At 50.4% G+C, this 23,291-nt stretch overlaps 1 protein-coding gene across 15 annotated transcripts in view; it reads right to left on the reverse strand.

Annotated features, from left to right (window-relative positions):
• Positions 1-23,291, reverse strand: part of CABIN1 (calcineurin binding protein 1) — a 161,899-nt gene that overhangs the window by 66,826 nt on the left and 71,782 nt on the right. For all 15 annotated transcript variants that reach the window (XM_054239497.2, XM_078336360.1, XM_054239499.2 and 12 more), the window contains 4 exons: positions 22,427-22,688; positions 18,323-18,583; positions 14,461-14,612; positions 12,418-12,596 (listed from right to left, as the gene is read on the reverse strand). In XM_054239497.2, coding sequence (XP_054095472.2) covers positions 12,418-12,596; positions 14,461-14,612; positions 18,323-18,583; positions 22,427-22,688 — 854 coding nt within the window. The remainder of the gene's footprint in view (positions 1-12,417; positions 12,597-14,460; positions 14,613-18,322; positions 18,584-22,426; positions 22,689-23,291) is intronic.

A 23,291-nucleotide genomic window follows, 5' to 3' on the forward strand; every position in this document is an offset into this window, starting at 1 on the left:
TATGCAGTACGATACTCTTACAGAGATATTCAACACTTTACCATAAAATAGGCTTTGTGTTCAATCAGTGGTTTCCAACCTTTTTGGAACCAGGGGCTGGTTTTGTGGAAGACAATTTTCCACAGACTGTGGGGGTAGAGGGGGATGGTTTCAAGATGCAACTATTCTCAGGCATTAGATTCTTTCAAGGAACACACAACCTAGGTCCCTCACATGTGCAGTTCACAGTAGGGTTCACACTCCTATGAGAATCTAATGACGCCTGCCATTGATTGCACAGGAGGCAGAGCTCAGGTAGTAGTGCTTGCCTGCCCATTGCTCAACTCCTGCTGTGCAGCCCAGTTCCTTACAGGCCATGGACCAGTACCAGTCTGTGACCTAGGGGCTGGGGACCCTTGTGTTAGATGATTTTCCCCAACTGTAGGCTAAGGCAAGTATTCTGAGCATGCTTAGGTTAGATTGAGCTAATCTATGACGTTGGTAGGTCAGGTATATTAAATGCATTTCTGACTTATTTTCAACTTACGATTGTTTTATCAGGAAATAACTCCATTGTCAGTTGAGGAGTATCTGTAATCCAAACCCAGAGAAAAAGAGTATCCAAATGATCCAACACACTAATTGAAGTTACAAAAGGAGATGAGGGAGAAACAGGACAGTAGAAATATTTAAAGACATAATGACTAAGAATTTTCCAAAAATAATGAGAGACATAAAATCACCAAGATTCTCAGAAAACACCAAGCAAGGAAAAGATCCCTCCACACACATTAAAAAAAAAAAAAAAAATCACACCTAGGTGGACCATTTTGAAACTGCTGAAACCCAAAGATATAAAATGTTGAAGGCAGTCAGAGAAAGATATCAGATACTGAGGAATAAAGTTAAGAATTACAACAGACTTCTCACTAGAATCTACAAATTACCAATAATATCTTTAAAGTGCTGAAAGAATAGTCAACTTAGAATTCTATACTCAGTGAAAATATCTCTAAAAATTGCACAAAAATAAAGTTCTTTCTTTTTCCCCCAGGCCAACAAAAACTGAGGGGATTCATGACCATATCTGAGTTACAAGAAATGTTAAAGGTAATTCTTCAGGTAGAATGACTATGAAGCCAGATAGAAATTTTGATCTAAATAAAGAGATGGAGTTCCCTGAAATTGCTAAAGTTATGGTAGATATAAAATACATTCTTTTTATTTTTGATTTGTCTGTTTTCTAAAGCAAAAATAGTAGCAATGTATTGTGGGCTTAGAACATATATAAAAGTGAAGTAAATGAAAACAAGAGTGCAAAAGATGAGCAGCTCTTCCACTGCCAATGACATAGTATCACCTGAAGGCAGGCTGTGATTAATGAAAGGTTTATTTTGTTAACCCTAAGGCAACAACTACATTTTTTTTTAAAGAAATACTAAAATAAACAAATAGAGATAAATTAGAACTTAAAAAAATTTTTTTTGAGAATAGGGCCTCACTCTGTTGCCCATGCTAGAGTACAATGGCATGATCTTGGTTCACTGCAATCTCCACCTCCTGCCTCAGTAGCTGAACTATGGACATGCACTACCACACCGGCTAATCTTTTGTATTTTTAGTAGAGATGGGGTTTCACTATGTTGGCCAGGCTGGTCTCAAACTCCTGACCTCAGGTGATCCACCCGTCTCAGCCTCCCAAAGTGCTGGGATTACAGGCGTGAGCCACTGCGCCCAGCGGAGAACTTTTAAAAAATAAAACGGTCTTGAACCTTTTAGACGACTGGCAGTTATATCTCAAGGTGAAGCTCAATAAGCTAGCAATCAAGAGAGCTAAGTTCAAGTTCCTCTTGTGGCATTTACTAGCTAGGAGATCATGAACGAGTTAAATCCGTTTTCACCTAAAAACTGCAACCACATATTATCTCAGAGAAGTCCATGCCACAGTGGCCTCTTGGGCAACACAAGGAGAAAGGCAGACATGGTCCCCCAGGGTCCACCAACCTTAAAGCCTCGTATTGGTCCATGTTTTAGTGCCAATCAGCTGGGTCCCACTGGGAGGGTAGGCAGGCGTGGCAGTTACTTGGGAGGCTGAGGTGGGCTCCCAGACCCACCTTCCCATCTCAGATCTGCCACTTAGGGGTTGGATGATCTTGGCCAAATGATTTTGCTGCTCTGGACTCCCACCTTAATGTTTTTTAACATGATTGCTATTGTCTTCCTACCTCTGTCCCTGACATATATGGGGTCCCACAGAGGTGTGGTCTAGTACCTGGCACACAAGTGACAGCCCAGTGACAGCCCTGTAGCATTCACTCTGGCCCTGACAGTGAGAACACCGTTGGTTCAGACAATGCTCATGAAGCCTCAGTCTCTGAAAGACAGCAGACCATGCTCCTGCAGTTGAAGTCTCCCTGAAAGACAGGCTAGGGCTGGCTCTCCTCAGCCAGTCTGAGACTAGCTGAAGTCACTGCACAGCTCAGCAGCACATCCTGCGGCAAGTTCCAGGAAGCAAGCATCGCTGGGATGATTTCACTGACTGGCATGCTGCCCTACAAGCTCACTGGCTCACAGCCTCTTGGGCTCTGGGCCTAAAGGAATTGACAATCTGGTGGAATCCTAACTGTGATCATTATGAAAATTAGGGATTGGTTTAGGCAAGTAGATATTTACTCCCAAAGTGCTAACGCCCTCTTGATGCTGCAATGTGAAGGAACCACAGATCCATTCAGCAGGCAGTGAAGGTGGCCAGACCTCACCAGGAACTGTGTGGGCAAGCAAGGATAGCAAGCTGTGTAGGGGCTTCTGCTCCCCTGAAGAACCACCACCAACTGAGTGGGGACTCTGCTGAGACCCTCTTTTTTTTTTTTTTTTTTTTTTTGAGACACAGTCCAGCTCTGTTGCCCAGGCTGGAGTGCAGTGGCGCAACCTCGGCTCACTGCGACCTCTGCCTCCCGAGTTCAAGCATTTCTCCTGCCTCAGCCTCCTGAGTAGCTGGGATTACAGACATGTGCCACTACACCCAGCTAATTTTTTTGAATTTTTAGTAGAGACGGGGTTTCACCATATTGGCCAGGCTGGGCTTGAACTCCTGATCTTGTGATCTGCCCACCTCAGCCTCCCTAAGTGCTGGGATTACAGGCATGAGCCACCATGCCCAGCGCTGCTAAGCCTCTTAAAATAACATCTACAGCAGTGGAGCAAGAAAAGTGCAAGCCAAGGGGCCTGTACTTTGTCAGGCCTTTCTGGAACCTCTCTGACACAGGTGTGAGAATCTGGAACTGCCAATCATCTGAAAAAAACAGAGAAGAAAGACTGGTACTGGCCCTGGGGGCACTGTGGTGATTCTAGATAAGCTCTTGTCTCAGGGGGTAATCAAAGTACCTAAGTAGCCCCATGGAAGGTACTGCTAATGGGGCTCACCACAGTCCTGGGTGCCTCCTGCAGGTCATGGTGCTGGGGTGGGCTATTGGGGCAGAGCTGGAGAGGCAGGGGCTATGTACATGGAGATGAGGTGCCCAGCTGACCTGTGAAGCAAGTGGGTGGGGGAGGTGCTTGCCAAGGTTTCTTGCCACTCCCAAGGGGGCGGCACCACAGGAAGGAATCCAGGGACATGTTATCTCTTGAAATGAGAGCCACCAAAGGGGACTCAAGGCCCAAGGCCCACTTTCTGCTCCTTTCAGGTCTTGTGTGTCTGAAAGGGTTGGCACAGCCTATTTAAAATGACCCTGATTTCAAATACTAAAAATCAATCCAAGGTTTCATACAAAGTTTCAAGCCAGTCAGACTGAAAGAAAATCAAGTTCCAATTCTTTCACATCAATAGGGCAAAAGGGATGAATGAAAAAGCTCTTAAAGAATGGCTCTATCTACCAGGGAAGACAGTGCCCCAGTCCCCATTCCTCCACTTCTAGGGAAGCAAACCTTCTCTGATACGACTAACTGAAGACCTCAGAGAGGCCACAGACAGACAGACACAAACGGTGGGGTAAGTTTGCCAAGAACATCGCAGAGCATGAAAAGGACTCTCATCCTGCCACCAGCTGGGCTGCTGTGGATGGGACAGCTCAGGAACTGGGTGAGTCAAGGTAGGGAGGACAATGTGTCACAGTGCTGGGAAGAAGCTCTTGGAGAAGAGGAGCCCCTGGAGTTGGATGACCTAGGAGGGCAGGCAGCAAGGAGGGTTATTTGGACTGGGATGTGTAGCCCAGAGCCACTCTGATTCCTGAAGCAGGAAGCCCTTGCCCTGGGAGGCCACTGCAGAAGGGCAGAAGAAGGAAGGATGCCACTGACTTCTGTCCTCTTCCCACTCCCAGCAGGCCCCTCTGCAAGGTCATCTCTCAGGTTACCACGCCTGCAGCCAAGGAAGGGCCAGTGCACCCAGGGAAGGCTTCTGGGAGAAGAGGGTCAAAGGCTCCTCTAGGGTGGGACCCCCATCCATCAGCCATGTATCTTTAGGCAAGAACCAAACCTCCCTGAGCCATACTCCATCTGCTTCCTGGACAGCTGAAGGCAGCCTAGCACCATCATGCACCACTCTCATGCTGCCCATGTGCACTGGGGAGTCTTTGGATGTATGTGGAGAGGGGATTCTGGCCTCAGGAACACAGCCTACAGGCCTGGCTCTAGTCTTACCTCCTCCATGAATTGTCTTTGAGATCCTGTGGTCCTGGGTTCAAAGGGACTGACATGCAATTTTGTGTGCTAACGGCTTGTGCTGAGCCCTCAGAGGACCAGCTGGGTATGCCTATCCTCTGTAGACAGAGGCTGCCAAGCTTGGTAGCAGAGGCATTCTATTCTCCTGCCTTGCCTAATAAAGAAAGGCCAGATGGGAGAAGTCAGAGTCAGGCAGTGCTGGCTCTTGTTCTGTGGAGGGGCTTTGGGGTGAGGAGGGGGTTCTAGGCCTCCTGGTTCTAAGGCAGAGCAAGAGACAGATGGAAAGCCTCTTTGATGAAGGACAGCCAGACTTAGCCTAAACATCCTATGGGACTGGGTGGAGAGGGCCTACCAGAGAAACAGACACCCTGGATGGAACCTTCAGGGACTGTCCACAGTCTAGGCATCTAGCCTTAAGTCTCAGGAGCTGAGAGCTGATTTCTTTAGGGAGCTGCTTGGAGGCCAACAGGAAAGAAGACTGGCACGAGCAAGCAGGCTATAGGCTGGCCTTGTTCTTTTTTTCAGAATGTTCTTTTAAAAATCTGCCCACACAAAACCTGCTCATACTAATTAATATTTGTGGCAAGATTATAAATATTTGATTGTTATTGTTAATTACTGGAATGTTTCATGTCTATGCATCTGGGCCACGCCAGCCTTCCCTCTGAATCCTTAGGGGGATGTGCATCTGCCAGCCAACTGCTTATTAAACTGCCTCCCTCTAAGCTCCAGAACCTTCCACTTCCAGGGTGGGATTTGCAGGATCAACTGTAAAGGAATGACAGCTGGCGACGCAGAGGGAAAGAGACCAGGCTCAGTGACAGACAGGCTGCCTGTCCTCACTCAGTGTAAGAACAGACTCTGTGTTCTGAGTCCTCCTTGTTTAGGTCTGACTCAGCTCAGATCCCTTAGACAGTCCCAGGATTTCCAGGCCAGCCTAAAAGAGCTCTTCAGTTACAAGAAACAAGTTCCCAGTGTCTCCTCAAGTGTGTTTCCTCCATGTGCTCCAGCAGCAAGACTAGAAACAGCTCACAGCCATTTGCTCCATCAGCTCCGGGCAGTAAAAGCCTGAGGAAGATGTATGGTTGTGCTACTGCAGCAGCTCTGACTAATGCTCCAGAAAAGACCACAAATGCCCTGCTAACTAGGCAACAAAGGGTTTCTAAGAACCGTAAACTTGGGTGGAATTAATACTTTGAGAAATTTCTTGACTAGACAAAACCCGCCTCAGTCAATCTTGGCCAACCGCTGGGAAAGAACACATCCACCAGAAGCAGGGCTGGCCCTGGGAAATGGGGGTGCCCATGTCAGGCTGAGGAGACTGGATAGATGCCAAAGAAAAGTGATACCAGAAACCTGGGGGATCCTGAGACGAGGCAGATACATAGCAGACAGCAGGTGGGCACAAGGGCATCATGTGGGGGCCAGGCTGCACCACTTGTCCATTCTTGGCCAGTGCTCACAGGTGAGGGCCAACAAAGCACTGCCAGACACCTCGAAGCCCCGACATGTACAGACTGCCCTGAGGGGCCTGATGCTCAGAGACCTCATCATGCATCTCTCATCCTTCCTGAGCCAGGAAAGAGGCATCGACCAGGGAGGCCTCGGGAGGCTTTAAACATTTTCCTGACCAAAGGCAGGTGAGCAGCCCGTCTTGATACAAATGCCAGAAGAAGAGAAGTAGCTCTGTAAGGCTGTGAGGCTGACATCCCCCAGCCATCTAGTGAGCTTCCCAGAAAGGCTCTTCCAAGGATGTTGGGGGGAAAATGTGCCTGCCTTAGAGCCCAGAAAGAGAGATCCTGTGACTACAATCACTCTCCCTGCTGCCCATAGGAAAGAGCCCAGCCCTCTGAGCCCAGCTGCTTTCCCAAGCTCTCTTGTCTCAGTCTCTTTTTCATCCACCCCAGGCACCTCAGTATCCAAAAGCTGTAGGACTCTCCAAACTCCATGTCTTTGTCCCAATTGCCTTTCCCCCAAAATGGGCCCGCAGGCGCTCTAGAGACTCACCTTCTCGAGGAAGTCCTCCCAACCCACCAAACCCCAGAACCTGCTTCTGTCTGCCAGCTCATGGCACTCTTCCTTGGCACCAACTACTGTCCCATGATACCGTGGGACATCATATCCAACCTGGCAGCAGAAATCAAGGCTCCTTTATCTTGACTTTCCCTATGGCACCCTTTTCCATGCCTGGCACACAGTAGATGCTCAATAAATGCCATGACCAGCTACAGCCTAAAGAGGTTTTCAAAAAGTTAAGAATGAAGAAGAGAAAAAAGGAGGTGACTGGCTCTTCCCTGACAGCCTCCCCTGTCCCCTGCCCCTATCGGGAACAAGCAGAACACACTGAACTCCACTTAAGAGTCTCTCCCACTTTGAGAAGGTCTATTTAGGAACAGCATTCCTACCAGAAAACTGACCTCCCCTTAGCCATAGGAGGGTAGACCGCTGAGCAGAGGCCAGGCCGGGCCCGCCCTTCAGGACTGACTGCCATTCACAGCTTCCGGCCCTACATAGCCTGGCCCTGGTGGGCTGCAGACACAGGACCCACCTCAGAGTATCAAGGTTACTGTGCACAATTTGCATTTTTATACACTCATCCTAGTAAAGATAATTTGGTATGTTAGAGTCTATTGCCTTTGTTATTTTTTTTTAAGCAAGAAAGAGCAAAGCAATGGAAATATAGGACTGGGCCACCTGCTGGAGGTGCAGGCAGGCGGACAGTGGAGGAGAGGCCACCATTACAACTGCCTCTGGCCAGAACTGGGAAGACAGGCCATCAGCAGAAGCCAAGCACATCAAACACACTCTCCAAATCACAGGACCAGCAGACATGAAGGTGATCCTGGTCACAGGGGTAGCAGGGAGCCGGACTGAGGGCTGAGCATGCGGGTCTGCGCTGTTCCCTGAAGCGAGCCGTGACAGGTGCAAGCAGAAAGACAAAGCCTGGAGAACAGAGTGTGGTCAGGGTTAGGGGCAGCACGGGCAATATTGGTGGAGGCAGCATGGGGCGAACAGTCGAAGATGAGCAGACGGCACACGACACAGACAGTGACAGCATGGAGGTTGAGGATGGATGGCCACAATGGGGGCTTGGCACAGGGCACCCTGGGCTCTCCAGTAAGGTCCATACCCTACAACCTTGGGCTCAGGGCAGCCTGAGGCTCCTCAGTGGCTCTGTCCATGCTGTCAGCGGGACTATGTAGGCACCACCACCCTTGGTGGACACCAGCCTCCAAAGGCTCCCACTCTTCTGACCCTGGCTGCTCCCTCTCCCCACCCCCTCAAGGGAAACATCAACATACCCCTCGGGTCCTGGCTAAGCTTTGCCTCCTTGGGAAGGCCTCTAACCCCACAAAGAGGGTCCACGTTTCTCTGGGATGAGCAAACCCCACCTCTCTGGTGCAGGCATCAGTTGGCCCCAAAACCTCAGCTACATAACTGACTGATTTGCACCAATCTCCTTTACAGCAGGGACCAGTGCTTTTCTATGAACCTTGCACAGCACTGATGGAACCACCTGGATAGGCATGGCCACAGCTTGGCCAAAGACGCTACGGGAGGCTCAGCCCCAGACTTACTACAGCACAAGGCCTTTGACTCGAGGCCTTTTCTGGCTTTGGCGTTCTGAGGTGACATGGAGCACGACAGGCAGAGAGCAAGGATTTTAGTCTAAGAGAGCCACTACAGACACATGCCAAAGGGGGACTGAGCCAGGCCAAGTGACAAATCAAGCCATTCTGTCATAGCCAAGTTCCCTGGGCCCTCTGCTGAAGGACAAGGGAAACACACAGATTCAGTCTCTGGCAGGCTGGCCAAGCACAGGCCTTCCTAGTATCAGCCTCACCTCTGGCCAGGGGTGGAGGGAGATTCAGATCCACTCTCTCTTGGCTCCACCCTGACTATAGTAGGCAGTTTTGGATGAGTGCCCACCTGCCCTCAGCTCTGGTTCCTCTTGGGGAAACAAAGGCATGGCCAAGCCTGCAGGGCAGCTGTGAAGATGGAGATATGCTACTACCCTGCAGGCACCTGCCCAGAGCCCAGCACACGGAAAGCACACAGTACTGAGTGGTAGGGCATAATTACACAGGGGCACGTGCGCGCGCGCACACACACACACACACACACACACACACACAAACATACACATGCATACTATACACAGGGTAGGGGTAGAGGTTTTGTTCAAAGATCTCCTTATGTTGTTTGAACATGTGTAAAGAATAATCACTGGGAGCCCCTTGAAGGTCACAACTTACTCCTCTGGTCACTTTGTTTTCCTAGTCAGGATGCTTCAACACTAAGGATTTCAGCCCTGTGGGCAAATTCTAAGAGACTAATGGAAGGGAGACGTTAGGCAGGTGGGAAGCACAACTAGCCAGAGCTGCCAGCAGCACAGCCTGGGACGAAGCTTCTCTCTCTGTTATCTCTCTTGCTCTCTTTTGCAGCTTGGCCAGAGGGCCCCTCCTCAGGTCAGCCGTGAGTGCCCTCCTGGCTGTTCGGAGAAGGGCTGGCTTTGACACCAGGCTGCGGTACAGTCAGAGTGACCTGAGGGGCTGATTCCAAAGGATTTTTACCAGAGTTACACACGGGCTGCAGGATGCTCCCCACCCTAGTGCAGGCGACACAAGGTTGCAGGTGAGGGTAGTTCAGAGAACAAATTTGGGTCCTATGAAGCAGCTACTATCAAATGTTAGGGAACCTACATATACCTGGAGCTATTTTTCTAAATCTTTTCTAAATCTTAAACCAAATCAGAATTGACCCTAGCTGATTTCTGGTTTTGAAGCAAAGGCATACTAATGTGGGAAGGGAGCTCGGATGCAAGGTCTCCTAACCATGACCAAGGAAAGTCCTGATGCCTGACTCCCTCTCCCACTGCTGGCAAATTTTCTGTGGGGGTGGGAAGCTGGGATCCAGAAAGCCCCACGCCCAAGCCCACTGAGGAGCTGCTGGCTGCTTCAGAGGACACTACCTGCACCTCTTGTAAGGCCATGCCACTGGCTGGAGAGAGTTGGGGTGCCTAGGGGTACTGGCCCCAGAGCTCAGGCTCTTCCCTCTATGCAGTGCTACCTAAGGCTTGCCCCTCACTCCACCAATGACCTGGATAACTCCATCTAGGAGGTGGCTACAAAGTGTTAGCACTTTGATTTAATACCCATGAGGAAGACATTACCCCATTCAACAGGTGAGGAAACTGAGAAGTGAGGTCCCTTGTCCAAGGTTGCAGAGCACAATGGAGCTGGGACTGGAAATCAGATCCTTTGATCAGGGCCTGCTGTGTACTTGCCTCCCTGTCTGACTTCCCCATGACTGCTTCTCCTCAGCTCGAAGTGCCCAGCACTCTCCTGGTGGTGCGAGGACTCAGCGGTGGCCTGTAATGAGTGCTAACGCCCTGTCCTCCCACAGTAGACCCAAGGCTGGTCTCAGGCCAAGAAACTAACTGGAAAGTAGAAGCTACATGTTCTCCCCGGAAGGAGAAGTAGGAACAGAGGTGGGCAGTGTGGCCCCCAGAAGCCACCAGCACATCCCCTGACACCAGCAATCTGCTGCTTCTCCCTGGAGCCTGGGTCTTCCCCTAGGAATTAATGTAGCTGCTGAAAGGGCCACTTTAACATTCTAAGACCACAGCTATTTTAGGACCCCAAACATTTTCATGTTGCAGACACTGCTTTCTCTCAGAGGTGAGGCAGCTGAGTTCTGAAAGCCCTATGCAGCCAGGCCTGGGCAGAGCACGCAGGTGGCCAGTGTGGGGCTATGAGTGGGCAAAGGTGGGCCATGGGATCCTGATGGCTTTGTATCATTGACAGGAATCACTTTGAAAACATTTTTTATACAAATAATCAAAATTGTGCAACTGCTGAAACCATATTTGAATTTATTTGTATGGTTCCCTCTGCAAACTTCCAGAACAAATAATTAGCATGCTGGCACCCAGGACCCGTCATGCCCAGTTGTCATGCCTGAGTGATCTGCAGTGGCTCAGCAACAGCTTCATGCATGTGTGTACATGCGCCAACATGGGACAGCTGGCATCATGGCCCCCTTTCTGAGGTGCTCCTACCTCCCTCCTTCGCTGCTTCTAGAGGCAGACTTAACCCTAATGGGCTAACAGCCCAGCATAGTGGCGCCTGTGGCATGAACTCAGCGGGAGCCTGCAGAGCTGCAGAGGACAGTGCTTGCGTTCCCCAGCCCAGGTACATTTGAGCAGGGCCACATGGCATGTAGACAACCAGGAAAGGCATTCCTCTCCTGAAAACTTTGGCATAATACTTCCTCCCAGGAAGCAGCTGGCAAAAACTAACTCCCCTAGCAGGGGTTTGCTGCTAGTATGTTTTCTCAATATTCTCAAGAGTCAAAGGTTGGGAACAGGGTGATTAACTTAACTAAGAAAGGGAGAAAGGATCTTAACAGGGAATGTCTGCAGAACTGAAGACTGGAGGGGCAGGTGGGTCAGCTCCTCCTACCTCTGCTCAACACTCTGGGGTGGGCAGGGAGGTGCCAATGCTGAGACTGGGAATAATGACACAAACCTTCTGGGAGGTAAGAGACACAGCACACACTCAGATCCTCAGCCTCTCTCAACACGCATGCTGCAGATCCAAACCAAACCCAGGAGGGGACACTGCAGCTCTCCTTTCCTTTCTTGAGAATAGCAAATCATGCCCTCAGAGAAATGGAACTCTGGCCCCCTTGTCATCCTTTCTCCAGCACTTCTTTAAACCTGCTCTCAAGTCCTACCCACTCAGTTCAGAAAGTTGTGGGCAGATGCCTATGCTATATCCAGGAAGCTGAGCACTGGGCAGGGGCCTCAGCAGGGCACTAGAGTGAAGGTGGTGCCCCCCCTGCTCCAGACCTGCACCGGGACTAAACTTCAAGGCTACCATGGCACCCTAAAGGGCCCATTCTTACTCCAAGGAGCCACTTTTATAAAAACCACCTTGCAGGAGGCACAGCCCTGGGACCAATTCTATCCACCTACTAGCATCCCCATGCCTTGGGGAATGCAGAGGAAGGCCTGTTTCCCCAAACCCAGATGAGATGAGTGATATGGGAGTGAGGGGCCAGGTGTCTTTCAGCATTGTCACTACCTCCCAGGACTCCACTTTAGTGGCCCTCTTAAGTCACCAATTTGGCTTATCCCAGCAACTACTTTGTCACTAGCTTATCACTATAAAAATGAGAGAACATGAAGAAATCGAGCTACAGGGCAGCATGCAAGCCTCCTAATGTTAGTAAGGAATGTGGTTGAATGGTCGCCACCTGCCCCATCCCACATGGGACGGCCACACATATGGTCCCAGGTGACCCCCATTAACAACCTATCTGGATTCTCAGGTGTGACAGACTTAGCACTAGTCACGGCCTTCCGTCCTAGTCCTTGCCGTCAGAAGGACAGAGCAGTTACAACGCGCTGCTGAACAACGCAGGTGTCACTAAGCTGACTGCACCAGGAGCCATTCCAGGAGGCCACAGTCTTCTAACTGCCTTCCATATTGCAGGTGGGAAAAAGAAGGCTCAAAGAGGTGAGATGCCATAGCCTGGCCTGCCCCTCCCCTGGCTCCCAGGTGGGCAAGCTGGCAGGTGGCGACCCTGAGCATGTCTCAGAAGCACAAGAATCACCGTGAATCCATGAGGTTAATGAGCAGCCGCAACATTGCCCGTGTCACCCCAGACCCACCACCCCCGCTCACCAAAACAAAGCGACAAAATGAGTCGCCCAAGCACCCTCCCCGTGATTGATATGCCGCCCTGGGCTGGCAGTAGGGAGAACAGGGACTGTACCGTCCGGCGTTGCCTGCTGGTGGGGTTTTTTACATTTGACGTAATCGTGGTCAATCGGAGTGGCTGTGTAAGGTGGGGATGTCAGACCTGGGCCAGAGGAGGAGGGGAGGGAGGCTCCGGGGCCCGGCAGTGTCCCAGCTGAAGAGTGGGAGTCCTCGTCCACCAGGCAGGCCTTCTCCCTGTGGGATCAGAGGTTTGGGGAATAGGTCAGAGTCTCCACCTCACATTGAAACAGATGTGTGCTGGTGTGGGTGAGTGCCCTTCCCAGAGCCCGCTGCTCCCATGCACCTCTGGTGGCCCCTGCCCCATCTGTCTGGTGTCACACAGCCCAGAGTTGCCCTCACAGCACCCACACAGGCTCTGTCTCCTAACTGGATGTTGCTTAATATTTCTCGCAGGGTGCAACCCGCATTTCTGCATCTCAGGCCCCAGGAGGCTCTATAGGGGAGCCAACGTGTCTTTCCTCAGAAGCTCCCTCGCATCTCTCTATGCTATGTCAATGCCTTCTGTGTGACAGCCTGACAAATTTCACCCCTGACAAATGGGCGGGCAGAAACACAGCTGCATTTACTGCATGCTCACACATGTACAAGGATATGTGCCGCAACATGGTTGAGCAGAAACATCAGAAACACTCTCCATGTCCACTGGAGTGGTTACGTAAAACAGAACATCCATACTATGGTACAGTAAGTAGTCACTAGAAAGAACGAGGTGAATGGGGTACCATCTCTATGGACTGTGCCCAGACCCACTGTCAGGGGAAAAAGCAAACTCTAGAATAATACCTTCTGTAGTTCATTTTTAGAAAATAAAAGAAATCCCACAATTGTATGTGTGTGTAAGTGTTATAAATACAGAAAATGATTTAGGAAATTAAACTGTGAATAGTGGCTGACTTTTAAGGAGAAGAGATCTGTCACATTTTAGTCTACATGTTTATATACTACCTGAATGTTCTGTAACTAGAATGTACTCATGTCTTATTTGTACAAAAATGTCAACAAATTAAAAAAATGTCAACAGAATTATGATCAATGAAAGTAAGTATCACTGTATGCTGGGGGCCCTTTGTGACTACCAAATGGGTATCTATAACTTCTGAGCACACTGGCTGCCATGCACAGGCCTGCTATAAGCTGAGGGCACCCGCTCTGTGGAGCTGGCTCACCTGTGGCACACGTCACACAGGCTATCTATGGCCAGAAGCAGACAGCCCTCAAGCGCAGAGCCTGAGTGCAGGCCTCTCTGGCACTAAAATGGACTCCACACAGTGCCCAGCCAGGCATCGGTCCCAGAGATGGGGTGAGCTGAGCCCTCCTCTGGCTCCCAGGTGAGCAAGCTGGCAGATGGCAACCCTGAGCATGTCTTGGAAGCACAAGAATCAGTTAATGAGATTAATGAGCAGCTGCAATATTCCCCTTGTCACCCCAAACCAATCTTTCTCCCTAAGACTTGCCCCAGAGGGTAGAGCAGCACCAGGACCTGGGCCTGGAGTGAAAGAAGTCTGGGCTGCAGAGATGACTTATAACCCCAGGGAGACTGGGGTCAGTCCAGGCCCACTGAGGGGACCACACCTGAGCCCCAGATTCTCCGAGCTCTCTGCCACCACAAGAGAAGCCCACACTTCCCACACCTCTCACTGCTTCTCGAGAGAACCGGCAGCAGATGAGGCCTTGGCAAAGACCCAGGGGCAAGAGTCTGCAAAGCAAAAACTGACTTCTAAGAGTGTTCTGCACAGAACATGGCTGTGCCCCAGTGGAGAGGGCAGGAGGGCATCAGCTTCTCCCCAGGACTTGCCCCTGAGAATAGAGTAGCACTAAATACGATTACAGGGTAAGAGGACTCACACTCACCCTCTTCTTCTCAGATTCAACATAAATACCTTGGCCCAGCAAATGGGAGTGTCCAGATGGGTCCTAGGGACTTCAAGAGTTGTAGTTTACTGTGCAGCAACCCTCTGAACACCACATTACAGTAAACAAGCCATCTGGGATGCAGATGGGGTAAGCTGCTAGGGGTCACCTAAAGGGTGCTACTCACTTTTCTGAAGCTTTCGGTGTGTTCTTCTCCTCACCCCTGGCAAAGGGTCCTTCTGCAGCCTCCTTCATAAAGTTGACCAGGACCTCTGCACCAACTCCAGAATCGGGCTTCCCCAGGAGCTTCAGGATGGAAGCATGGAGCCGGAAGTACACCTAGAAGAACGACACCTCTGGTGTGAGCAGTCTTCCCAGTTGCTAAGGTTTGTTCCACAAGCCAGTCAGCCACACTGGAAATAGGCCTATGACCAGGGCAACAGGCTGCCACACACTGCCTGTTTTTGTTAGCTTTTAAATCAGCCATCCTACAAGTAATTGAAAACAAGCTGTGAAAATTAAAATGTATACTGTCAGCATTCCAGCGTAATGTTCACCCAGTAACTCAGGCACATGGTAGTGAGATGAAAGTAATAACCACTCATTGTGATAACCCTTCAGCTCCGTTCACTGGGCACTGCCTCCCGCCACAGTGCCACTGTTCTCTTTGTGCCCTTCTGTGGGCACCAAAAGAAAGTGAGCCTCTACATCTGTCTCCCCGTTGAACTCTGGACTCCCTGAAACAAGGACTAGGTTGGATTTCTGTCTATAGTTCAGCCCTTGGGCAGAGCCAGGCACCCACAGGCCTTGAGAACCCCTTCCCAGTGGGTGTGGCAGGGGGATGGGTGGTCAGGCAGCTCATTGCATCCACTGGGCCCTGTGTTTTCCTCCATTTCCTCAAGTCCTTACCAAATTCCTCAATTTACAATGGGTGAAGAATTGTCCAAAGCCTCATAGCCAGGAATGCCCCGGGCCAGGTTAAACCCAGGTCTGACCTGACCTTCTCACACAGGTGTGGGTATGATGCAGGCTTCCACCTGTCGGGCACAGTTGGGGGCATGAGGGCTCAGAACTCCTGACACAGTAGGTCCTGGCTAAGCAACCTCCCTCACCTGGGAGAGACACCTGATGGCAACACTCTCAAGGGGGCATCCTAGACAGAGGGGGGCTCAATCCACCACCCCTCCACCTCTAGCCCACCTATAGAGCACAGAGAAATTGGTCCAGCAACTCTACTTTTAGATGTAGGAAACCATCCAAAGCACCCACGCACACTCAGGTGGCCAGACCTGGGGGAAGGCAAAGCCTTCAAGTGGTAAAGTTCATCCAGGTAGTGGGTAGAGTATCTTGAATGAAGGCAAAGTAGCAGAGGAGAATTTTCATCTGGAGACAGTTAAAATGTTCAGAGAAATGTCATTTTTAACACAAGATACACACATGTACCAGCTGACTCAAAGTTACATGGCTACATTGGTTGCGTGGAATGGGATGCTCCCCAAATTAACTATGTGTGCTTGCTCTCCTTGGAGCCAGCATAGTGTGCTGGGGGATGGTGGGCCCCATATCTGAGGCCTTGGTTCCTCATCTGGACATCGCAGGATGGGACCGCTGGGGCTACCATCCTGCCTGCTCATCTGCTCTATCAGGTAGTAGCAGAGGCTAAACCTTGAAGACAAAACTATGGAGGAAAACAGAGTTGACATCATCTTTCTGAGGGTCACAGGCAGGTTCAGTGGCTTCCCAGAGGTGCCATGTGAGAATGATGGGCTCAGTGGGCATCTGGCCCAACTCCTCTCTTTTCCTACAAGTGACTTAAGGCAAGTCACATCATTCTTCTGGGCCTTAGTCTTCTTACCCCAAAGGTGGCTTCTTTCAAGGTACATCCCCCCAGGTGGACAGCATGAGCACTATGACAGGGAAGAACGTGAGACCCAGGGCTGTGAATGGGAGCAGCTAGGCTACTGCTGCTGAGATAGCATTCAACAGGAAGCTGTGCTTCCACACTTCTCCATGAGCCCAGTGACTATGGCCCCAAAACAGGCAAATTGTTTTTTATTTTAGACAAGGTCTCTCTGTCACCCGGGCTGACAGCCTCGACCTCCTGGGCTCAAGCGATACTCCCACCTCAGCCTCCCAAGTTTCTGGGACTACAGGGGCATCCCACCAGGCCTGGTTAATCTTTCATTTTTTGTAGAGATGGGGGTCTCATCATGCTGCCCACTAGCCTCTGAGATCCCCAGCTCTACATCTGGAACTCCTGGACTCAAGCAATCCTCCCAAAGTGCTGGGACTTACAGGTGTGAGCTGCCATGCCTAACCCAAAGAAGTTTTTTAAAATGAGACTTTTTTTTGAGACAGGGTCTCACTCTGTCACCCAAGCTGGAGTGCAGTGGCACAATCTTGGTTCACCGCAACCTCCACCTCCCAGGCTTAAGTGATCCTCCCAGCTCAGCCTCCCAAGTAGCTGGGACTACAGGCCTGTACCACCATGCCTGGCTAATTTTTAGTAGACATGGGATTTCACCACATTCATCAGGCTGGTCTTGAACTCTCGACCTCAGGTGATCCACCCTCCTCGGACTCCCAAAGTGTTGGGATTACAGTTGTGAGCCACCATGCCTGGCCGAAATGAAACATTTTTGTTTGTTCACAAAATTAGCAAATATTAAAAAGAGGAGCTCATCAAGATGGCTGAGGGAAAGCAGACACTCTCATCAGTCAGTACAACCACTGGATTAAGGAGCACTGTTGACCAAAATGTTAAACAACCTGGCAATTCCACGTGCCAGGCTGTCTGGACTTTACCCTTGGAAATACTCATGATGTGCTCCCTGCTACAAGTATAAGGACATGCACTGTCTGTGCCATGTCATGGCAAGAAGTAGAGAGGAAACCAAACCTACTAAGGGGCTGTGCAGACAAACAAATGCCCTGCTAAACTACAGGGCACTAGGGCAGGCAGGGAAGCTCACCACGCCTTCCATTACATTTTGTCCAGCGAAAAGGCAAGCTGCAAAATCGTAAGAAAATGTTACTATACATTTATATGTTAATAGGAAAAAATCTGGACATACAGGGACATAGCAAACTGTTCGGGATTATGGAAGGGCATACTGGAATCATTAGGGGTCTTCACATTTACACTGCATACTCTTGTGAGTTGTTTGAATCTCTTTAAACACACACACACACACACACACACACGTTAATTTTATAATCAGGAAAAAAATCACAAAGGCAGAAAAAAGTAAGCGGTAGATTCTGTCCATACTCCAAGAGGCTTGCTGAGGATTGTGAGGCTGGTAGAGACTGGGCACATAGCCTCAGAAAGGGCAAGGCCAGCATACACAGGACCTCTGGAAGCCTCAAGTCCTGGGCTGAACCAAGCATATCTGGATCTCCACCAACGTCCTTGGTTTTCCTGCCTGCAAAATTGACAATCAGGGCTGTCCAGCCTGCCTCACAAGACTGCTGTGAGCAACAGTGAAAGCATTCATCAGAAACACTGGAAATCATGAGAGAAAATCCAGGCAGTAAAAAACTGCTCTTTTCTTGAACAACAACCAGAAGACCCCAAACTGGGGGACAAGAGAGCAGGTTGCTCACCCTAGCTCAGCCCCTGCCAACCTGGGGTAGCCTGGGCACAGGTTGGGCCTTGGATGTCTCATTTGTACCCTGGAGGCAAGGGTGCCTGCCCTCCTGCCAGGCTACAGAGTGTGAATGTCCTGGGCCTGGGAGATGCTATGTGGCACTGACTATCATCACCAAGGTCATGTTCTTAGAACCTGTGTGTATTAATGAGGAAAGACGATTTTCTTCCGAGAGATAAGAACAAAATGGTCACCCTCCCAGAAAGGATGATAAATACCTCTTGGGAAAAGAGAGGAAATGCTGTTTTAATTCAACTGCACATGAAGCTGCTCAACACAGATAAGTTTCTGGCAGGTTGAAGGTGGGGGTCACTGGAACCTTGAACCCCATCCCCAGGGAGACAGATAAACCAGGCTGCCCTTGCCCTGCTTCCCCACCCAGGGCCAGCATGGTGTCACCTCCAGGGCCTCCATGGCCAGCTCGGGTGGGTTGTGGTAGTGGATCTTCTTGGGGTAGCGGGCAGCCTCCTCGTGCAGGTAGTGGCCAGCCTGCCTGTAGTGCAGCAGGTAAACGGTGGGTGGCTGCTGCTGCTTCTCAGCCACCTTGCCCAGCATGTAGTGGATGAGCCACTCCTCTTCGTCACCGTCACCCTCACAGCGGGCTGCTGATGTGAAACAGTGCCTGGCTGTCTCTAGCATGCTGTCACGCCGGCCCTCCATCTGTAAGAAGACCATGAGACTGGGCTAGCCTTAGGCCTGAACCTGTCCAGGGATCAGACTTTTTCCTGTACAAAGCTCTGCTGACCTATTTGCAAATTTATACTCCCGTCAACAACAGACACAGAAATGCTCTCACCATTTCACAGCTGGTGACACTGAAGTGTGGAAAGGCCTGGGGGTTCCTCAAAAGCACATACCAAGCAAGGCACAGAGGACTTAAATTCAGGTTACCTCATGTCAACCACGGTGCTTTTTTCTACTTTCCCCCTATAGCATGTAACACAGATTCACCTAGCACCCTGCTCCACAGCACTGGAGAGGACATTTACTAATAACACCCGGCCCTACAGCACTGAAGAGGACATGCATCCAGCACCCAGCTCCACTGCACAGGAGAGGGTGTGTACCCCTGGGGTACAACAGGACTTCCCACTATCTCCTCTGTGCTCTTTAAGAGAGATGTGGAGTACTTGTAGAAGGGCAAATTCCTGAGCCCCACTCAAGACTCACTGACCAGGAGACCGCATTTGCAGCAAGCACCTCCAGCCACCCTCTCACAGCCTGAAGGAAGGAAACAGCTAGCACAGAGGGTCACCTTTTAAGAGGCGTCCCAACCCTAGTCAGCTGCCAGGCAAACTTGGGAACCCTCATTCCAGAATTCTGGGCTGGAAGCTAGAGAGAAGCCTGGCTGTGTGGGCGCACAGAGCTGCTCTGAGCAGCCCACGTCTCTGATCCCTTCTCTCTGTGGTCCTGGATCAATGGCAGGGAAGCCAAAGCCTCTTCCTGCCTGACCTCAGGGGCCAGTGAGAGGGGAAGAGGCTGCAGGCAGGTCTCTGGCAAGGGCAGCTGCTGCAGCCTGCAGGAGGTGCCTCATGTTCTCATCCAGCCAAGTCGAGCCTGCCCTTGGACGTCTGTCCAGTGGGTGCTTGTTTATGTGAAAACCTTATAGCAATGGCCCCAGGACCACTGGTAGCAATCTGCTACCCAGTGTTCTGTCAGACACTTCTCAGGAGAAAAAAAAAAGACCTCGTAGGAATTGAGAGATCACCACCGGGTGAAATACGGCAGAATCACAGTGCAGGGCCAAACACGGGACCAACCAGGTGACTCCACCACATCCCCTCCAAGATGGAACTGTGTTGCAAATGTGCTGAAGTAAAAGGCAATGGCTGAAATGAAGTCCTTCTACACGAACTACTTTGTAGCTGTGTGACCTGGACCAAGTCACTAGCCCCACTGCCCATCTTGTTCTGCCACTGGCACCTATGACAACCACCTGCCAAGAAAGAGAGGGTGGCTGTGAAGAGCCCTGTCTGGGCTGGCATCTAGTACCATGCAGATCCTTGGCAAGAGGCTAGGCCTCCACCCCTTCCCCATACAGGGCACACTGCCAATGTCCCTGTCCTTCTGGTGTGGCAGTCACAAAACCTCAGACAGGAACAGAAGGGGCAGTCACCTAGGGCCTGCTGTGTTTCAGAAGCTCTGATAGACACCCTCTCACTACCTTGCTGTCCTCAGAACAGAACAGGCACCTTATTCACCTTGCATATGGGGTGCCTGTAAGAGGGGCTCAGGAGATGGCTGAAGACAGGTGTTCCCAATGAACTCTCACAATACTGCCTTGGAGAAGGAACAACAGAAATGCCAGGTTACTACTTCCAGGTCCCACAGCTAGAAAGTCCTAGCTCTAAGGCCTTTCCTCTTGCCTGAGAATTAACATCATGGGGAAAGCATTTGTTCTCCTATACCACCACCTCTGAGGAGTTTGTAGGCAGAAGCTTAAGCATACAGAAGCTGGAACAGCTGTTAACATGTGTCCTGAAGCCCATCCTTAAGACACAATAAATTCAGACAGAAAAACAGCCATCAGGGGACTGTGTCCCCATGACACATTTCAGGGTTGGAAGCTGTCTCTCCAGAGGTGGAAAGAACCCAGGAGGCACAAGGCAGCCCTGTGAGGCAGTTTTTACCACGGACAACTATGGAAAACCTCCCCCCGACCTTCCCTCCCTCCCTGTTGGGACATCTGCATTCCTGGTGGATTTCCATCTCCCTCCTACCACCCTAACACTCCATCAAGATGCCTTGGGAACCCAGTTTCAGGACCTGAGCTTCCTGCGCCAATGGCTTCCATCAGATCAACACCGAGTTCAGTCCCAAAGGCTATAAGCCTAAGTAGAGGAAAGAACAAGGCAAGGGGCAAAGGTATGTAGAAAGTTGAGTTCAGTCTCCTTACCCACTCCCTAACTTCCCTGTTCCCTTCCAGGGGGGACCTCTACAAACGAAGCTCTACAAACCAGTGCCAATGGCAGAAAGGGCACCATGACTTCTCACCCCATTTATTTCCTGGAGAATTCCCACTCTGCCAAATCTCATTTGGCATCATTGGTGGAAGACTAGGGAGAAAATCCCAAGGACCATGATCAGCTCAGCCCACTGTGCCCCAGCAGAGGATAATGGAGCTCCTGCTGTTACAGGGAAGGCCTCTTGGGGAGTGAGGCTTTGCATCCCAGGGCAGCAGCTTCAGTCCCCAGCCTGCACGACTCTGGGGCCACTGCAACACAAATAGAATCCTGCAAGGGACTTTTGTGCAGAACAGTTACAATAAAATAGGGTTGCAGCAGTTAAAAGAATGTACTAGATCCATAGGAATTATTATGGATAGAACTCAATATCATGGTGCTGAGTGAAAAAGGCAGCTGAGTACTATATACACTATGATAGCATTTAGATTGGTGGTTTTTTCTAGGAGTACGTATTTATGTATAAAAAGCATTTTTTTTAAAGTCTAGAAAGAAACAAGCCTAACTATTTCTGAGGTGGTAGGGGCAGCCAGAGGGATCTGAGCTTTGCCCTTAATATTGATTTAAAGAAGTCTGTGTCCCTTGTAAGATTTAAGAGTATTTTATTTTATTTTTGAGATAGAGTTTCACTCTGTTGCCCAGGTTGGGCACTCCACAGGCTGGAGTGCGAGTGGCGTGATCTTGGCTCACTGCAACCTCCGCCTCCCAGGTTTAAGCAATTCTCCTGCCTCAGCCTCCTGAATAGCTGGGATTACAGGCATGCACCACCACGCCCTGCTAATTTTTGTATTTTTAGTAGAGACGGGGTTTCACCATGTTGGTCAGGCTGGTCTTCAACTCCTGACTTCATGATCTGCCCGCCTCGGTCTCGCAAAGTGCTGGGATCGCAAGTGTGAGCCACCACGGCTGGCCAAGAGTAATTTTTTAAAGGAAGCAATGCTGAAGACAAGGCTGTGCTGACACTTCTTTCCCCTCTCCTCTTCCAGGGTGCAGTGCTACTGTACTACTGCTACTGCTGCACTGGCCTAAACATGTCAGTATGGCTCCTTCGCTTCCATCTCAAGGAACCAAGGGTACCCTACTGAACAGAGACCTAAGGCCAGACTCAGCATCCTGCACTAGAGTAATCCCCTACCAAGAGAGACTTCAAAATCCCATCCTAAGCTTAAGAATTTTACAAGGATCCAACAAGTTCCTTTGAGGAAAAAGGGAAGAAATAGCTACTTCTGGTGGCCATTACCTCTCCCCTCCCTACCTCTCAACTACACTATAACTAATGGCTGACCAGTTGGGTCTAAAAGCCTAAAAGCCTGTCCCTAAATCTGTCTACATTAGACGAGATGTCCAAAGACCAGGGACCAAGTTGTCACTGACCATGGTATAGCTCGAGTCTCAAGGGGAGGACTCCCAGTCATCAGTGAACTCCCAGCATGGATGTGTGGACAAGAATAAAGTATGAATGAGACAGAGTTTTGTTTACCTGAGGGCACTATGTCTGGACAGAAGGATGGCAGGCCCATCTGCAGCAACCCCTCCTCACCTGCTGCACGAGCTCAGGGGGCAGCTCGCCTCTCCACTGCTTCAGCTGGCGTGAGGCGAATGAGTGCAAGGCGTAGGACATGGTGCCATACTCAATCCATAGGGATAAGTTGGAGCTGTCAATCTCCAGGGCCCGACGGAAGCAGTTCAAGACAGGCGTGGCATGCTTCCAAATGGGCCCATCACTCTTCAGCTCATTGGAGTTCAGCTTGTCCTGAATGCGGCTAGCCCGGGCCAGAGCCATGCCTGCCCAGGAATCAAACCTGTGGTGGTAACAAAAGCACCAGCTAAAAACAACACTGCATGGACAGCATGGAAGGTAATGATAGCCTGTGAGACTGACCATGGCAAAGCTTGGGCCTCAGGGGAGAGTCATCAGTGAACTCCCAGCATGGATGTGTGGACAAGAATAAAGTATGAATGGGACAGTTTTGTTTACCTGAGGGCACTATGTCTGGACACCATGGAAGCTCTCTTCCCACACCAGGGCCCAGAGCCCAGCTCTGCCAGTCACTAATGCCATGAACGTGACCTAGACCTGCCATGTCTCTGAACCTTCATTCCTAACCTGTGACATAGGGCTTAGAAGACCTACTTCAAGAGAAGATCTGTGGGCATTATGAGACAAAATGTATTTTAATCACCCAGCACCTCATAGGCATGCAGTAACTGCTCTAATGGATGAGCTCTTGAATTCTGCTCCCCTGCTTTGGGGGGTTTCCCACAGAGCAGCTCTGGTGGAGAGGAAAAGGAGTGCTTTACAAGGCAAGGCAGCAGCAGTCCAGCTGAAGCACCAAGAAGACTCTCAGCCAGGTATGACCTTACATACTCCTATGCTGGCAGAGCCTGCCATCAGCACATCTGCA

Source organism: Callithrix jacchus, chromosome 1, assembly GCF_049354715.1.
Source record: "Callithrix jacchus isolate 240 chromosome 1, calJac240_pri, whole genome shotgun sequence".
Taxonomy (NCBI): Eukaryota; Metazoa; Chordata; class Mammalia; order Primates; family Cebidae; genus Callithrix; species Callithrix jacchus.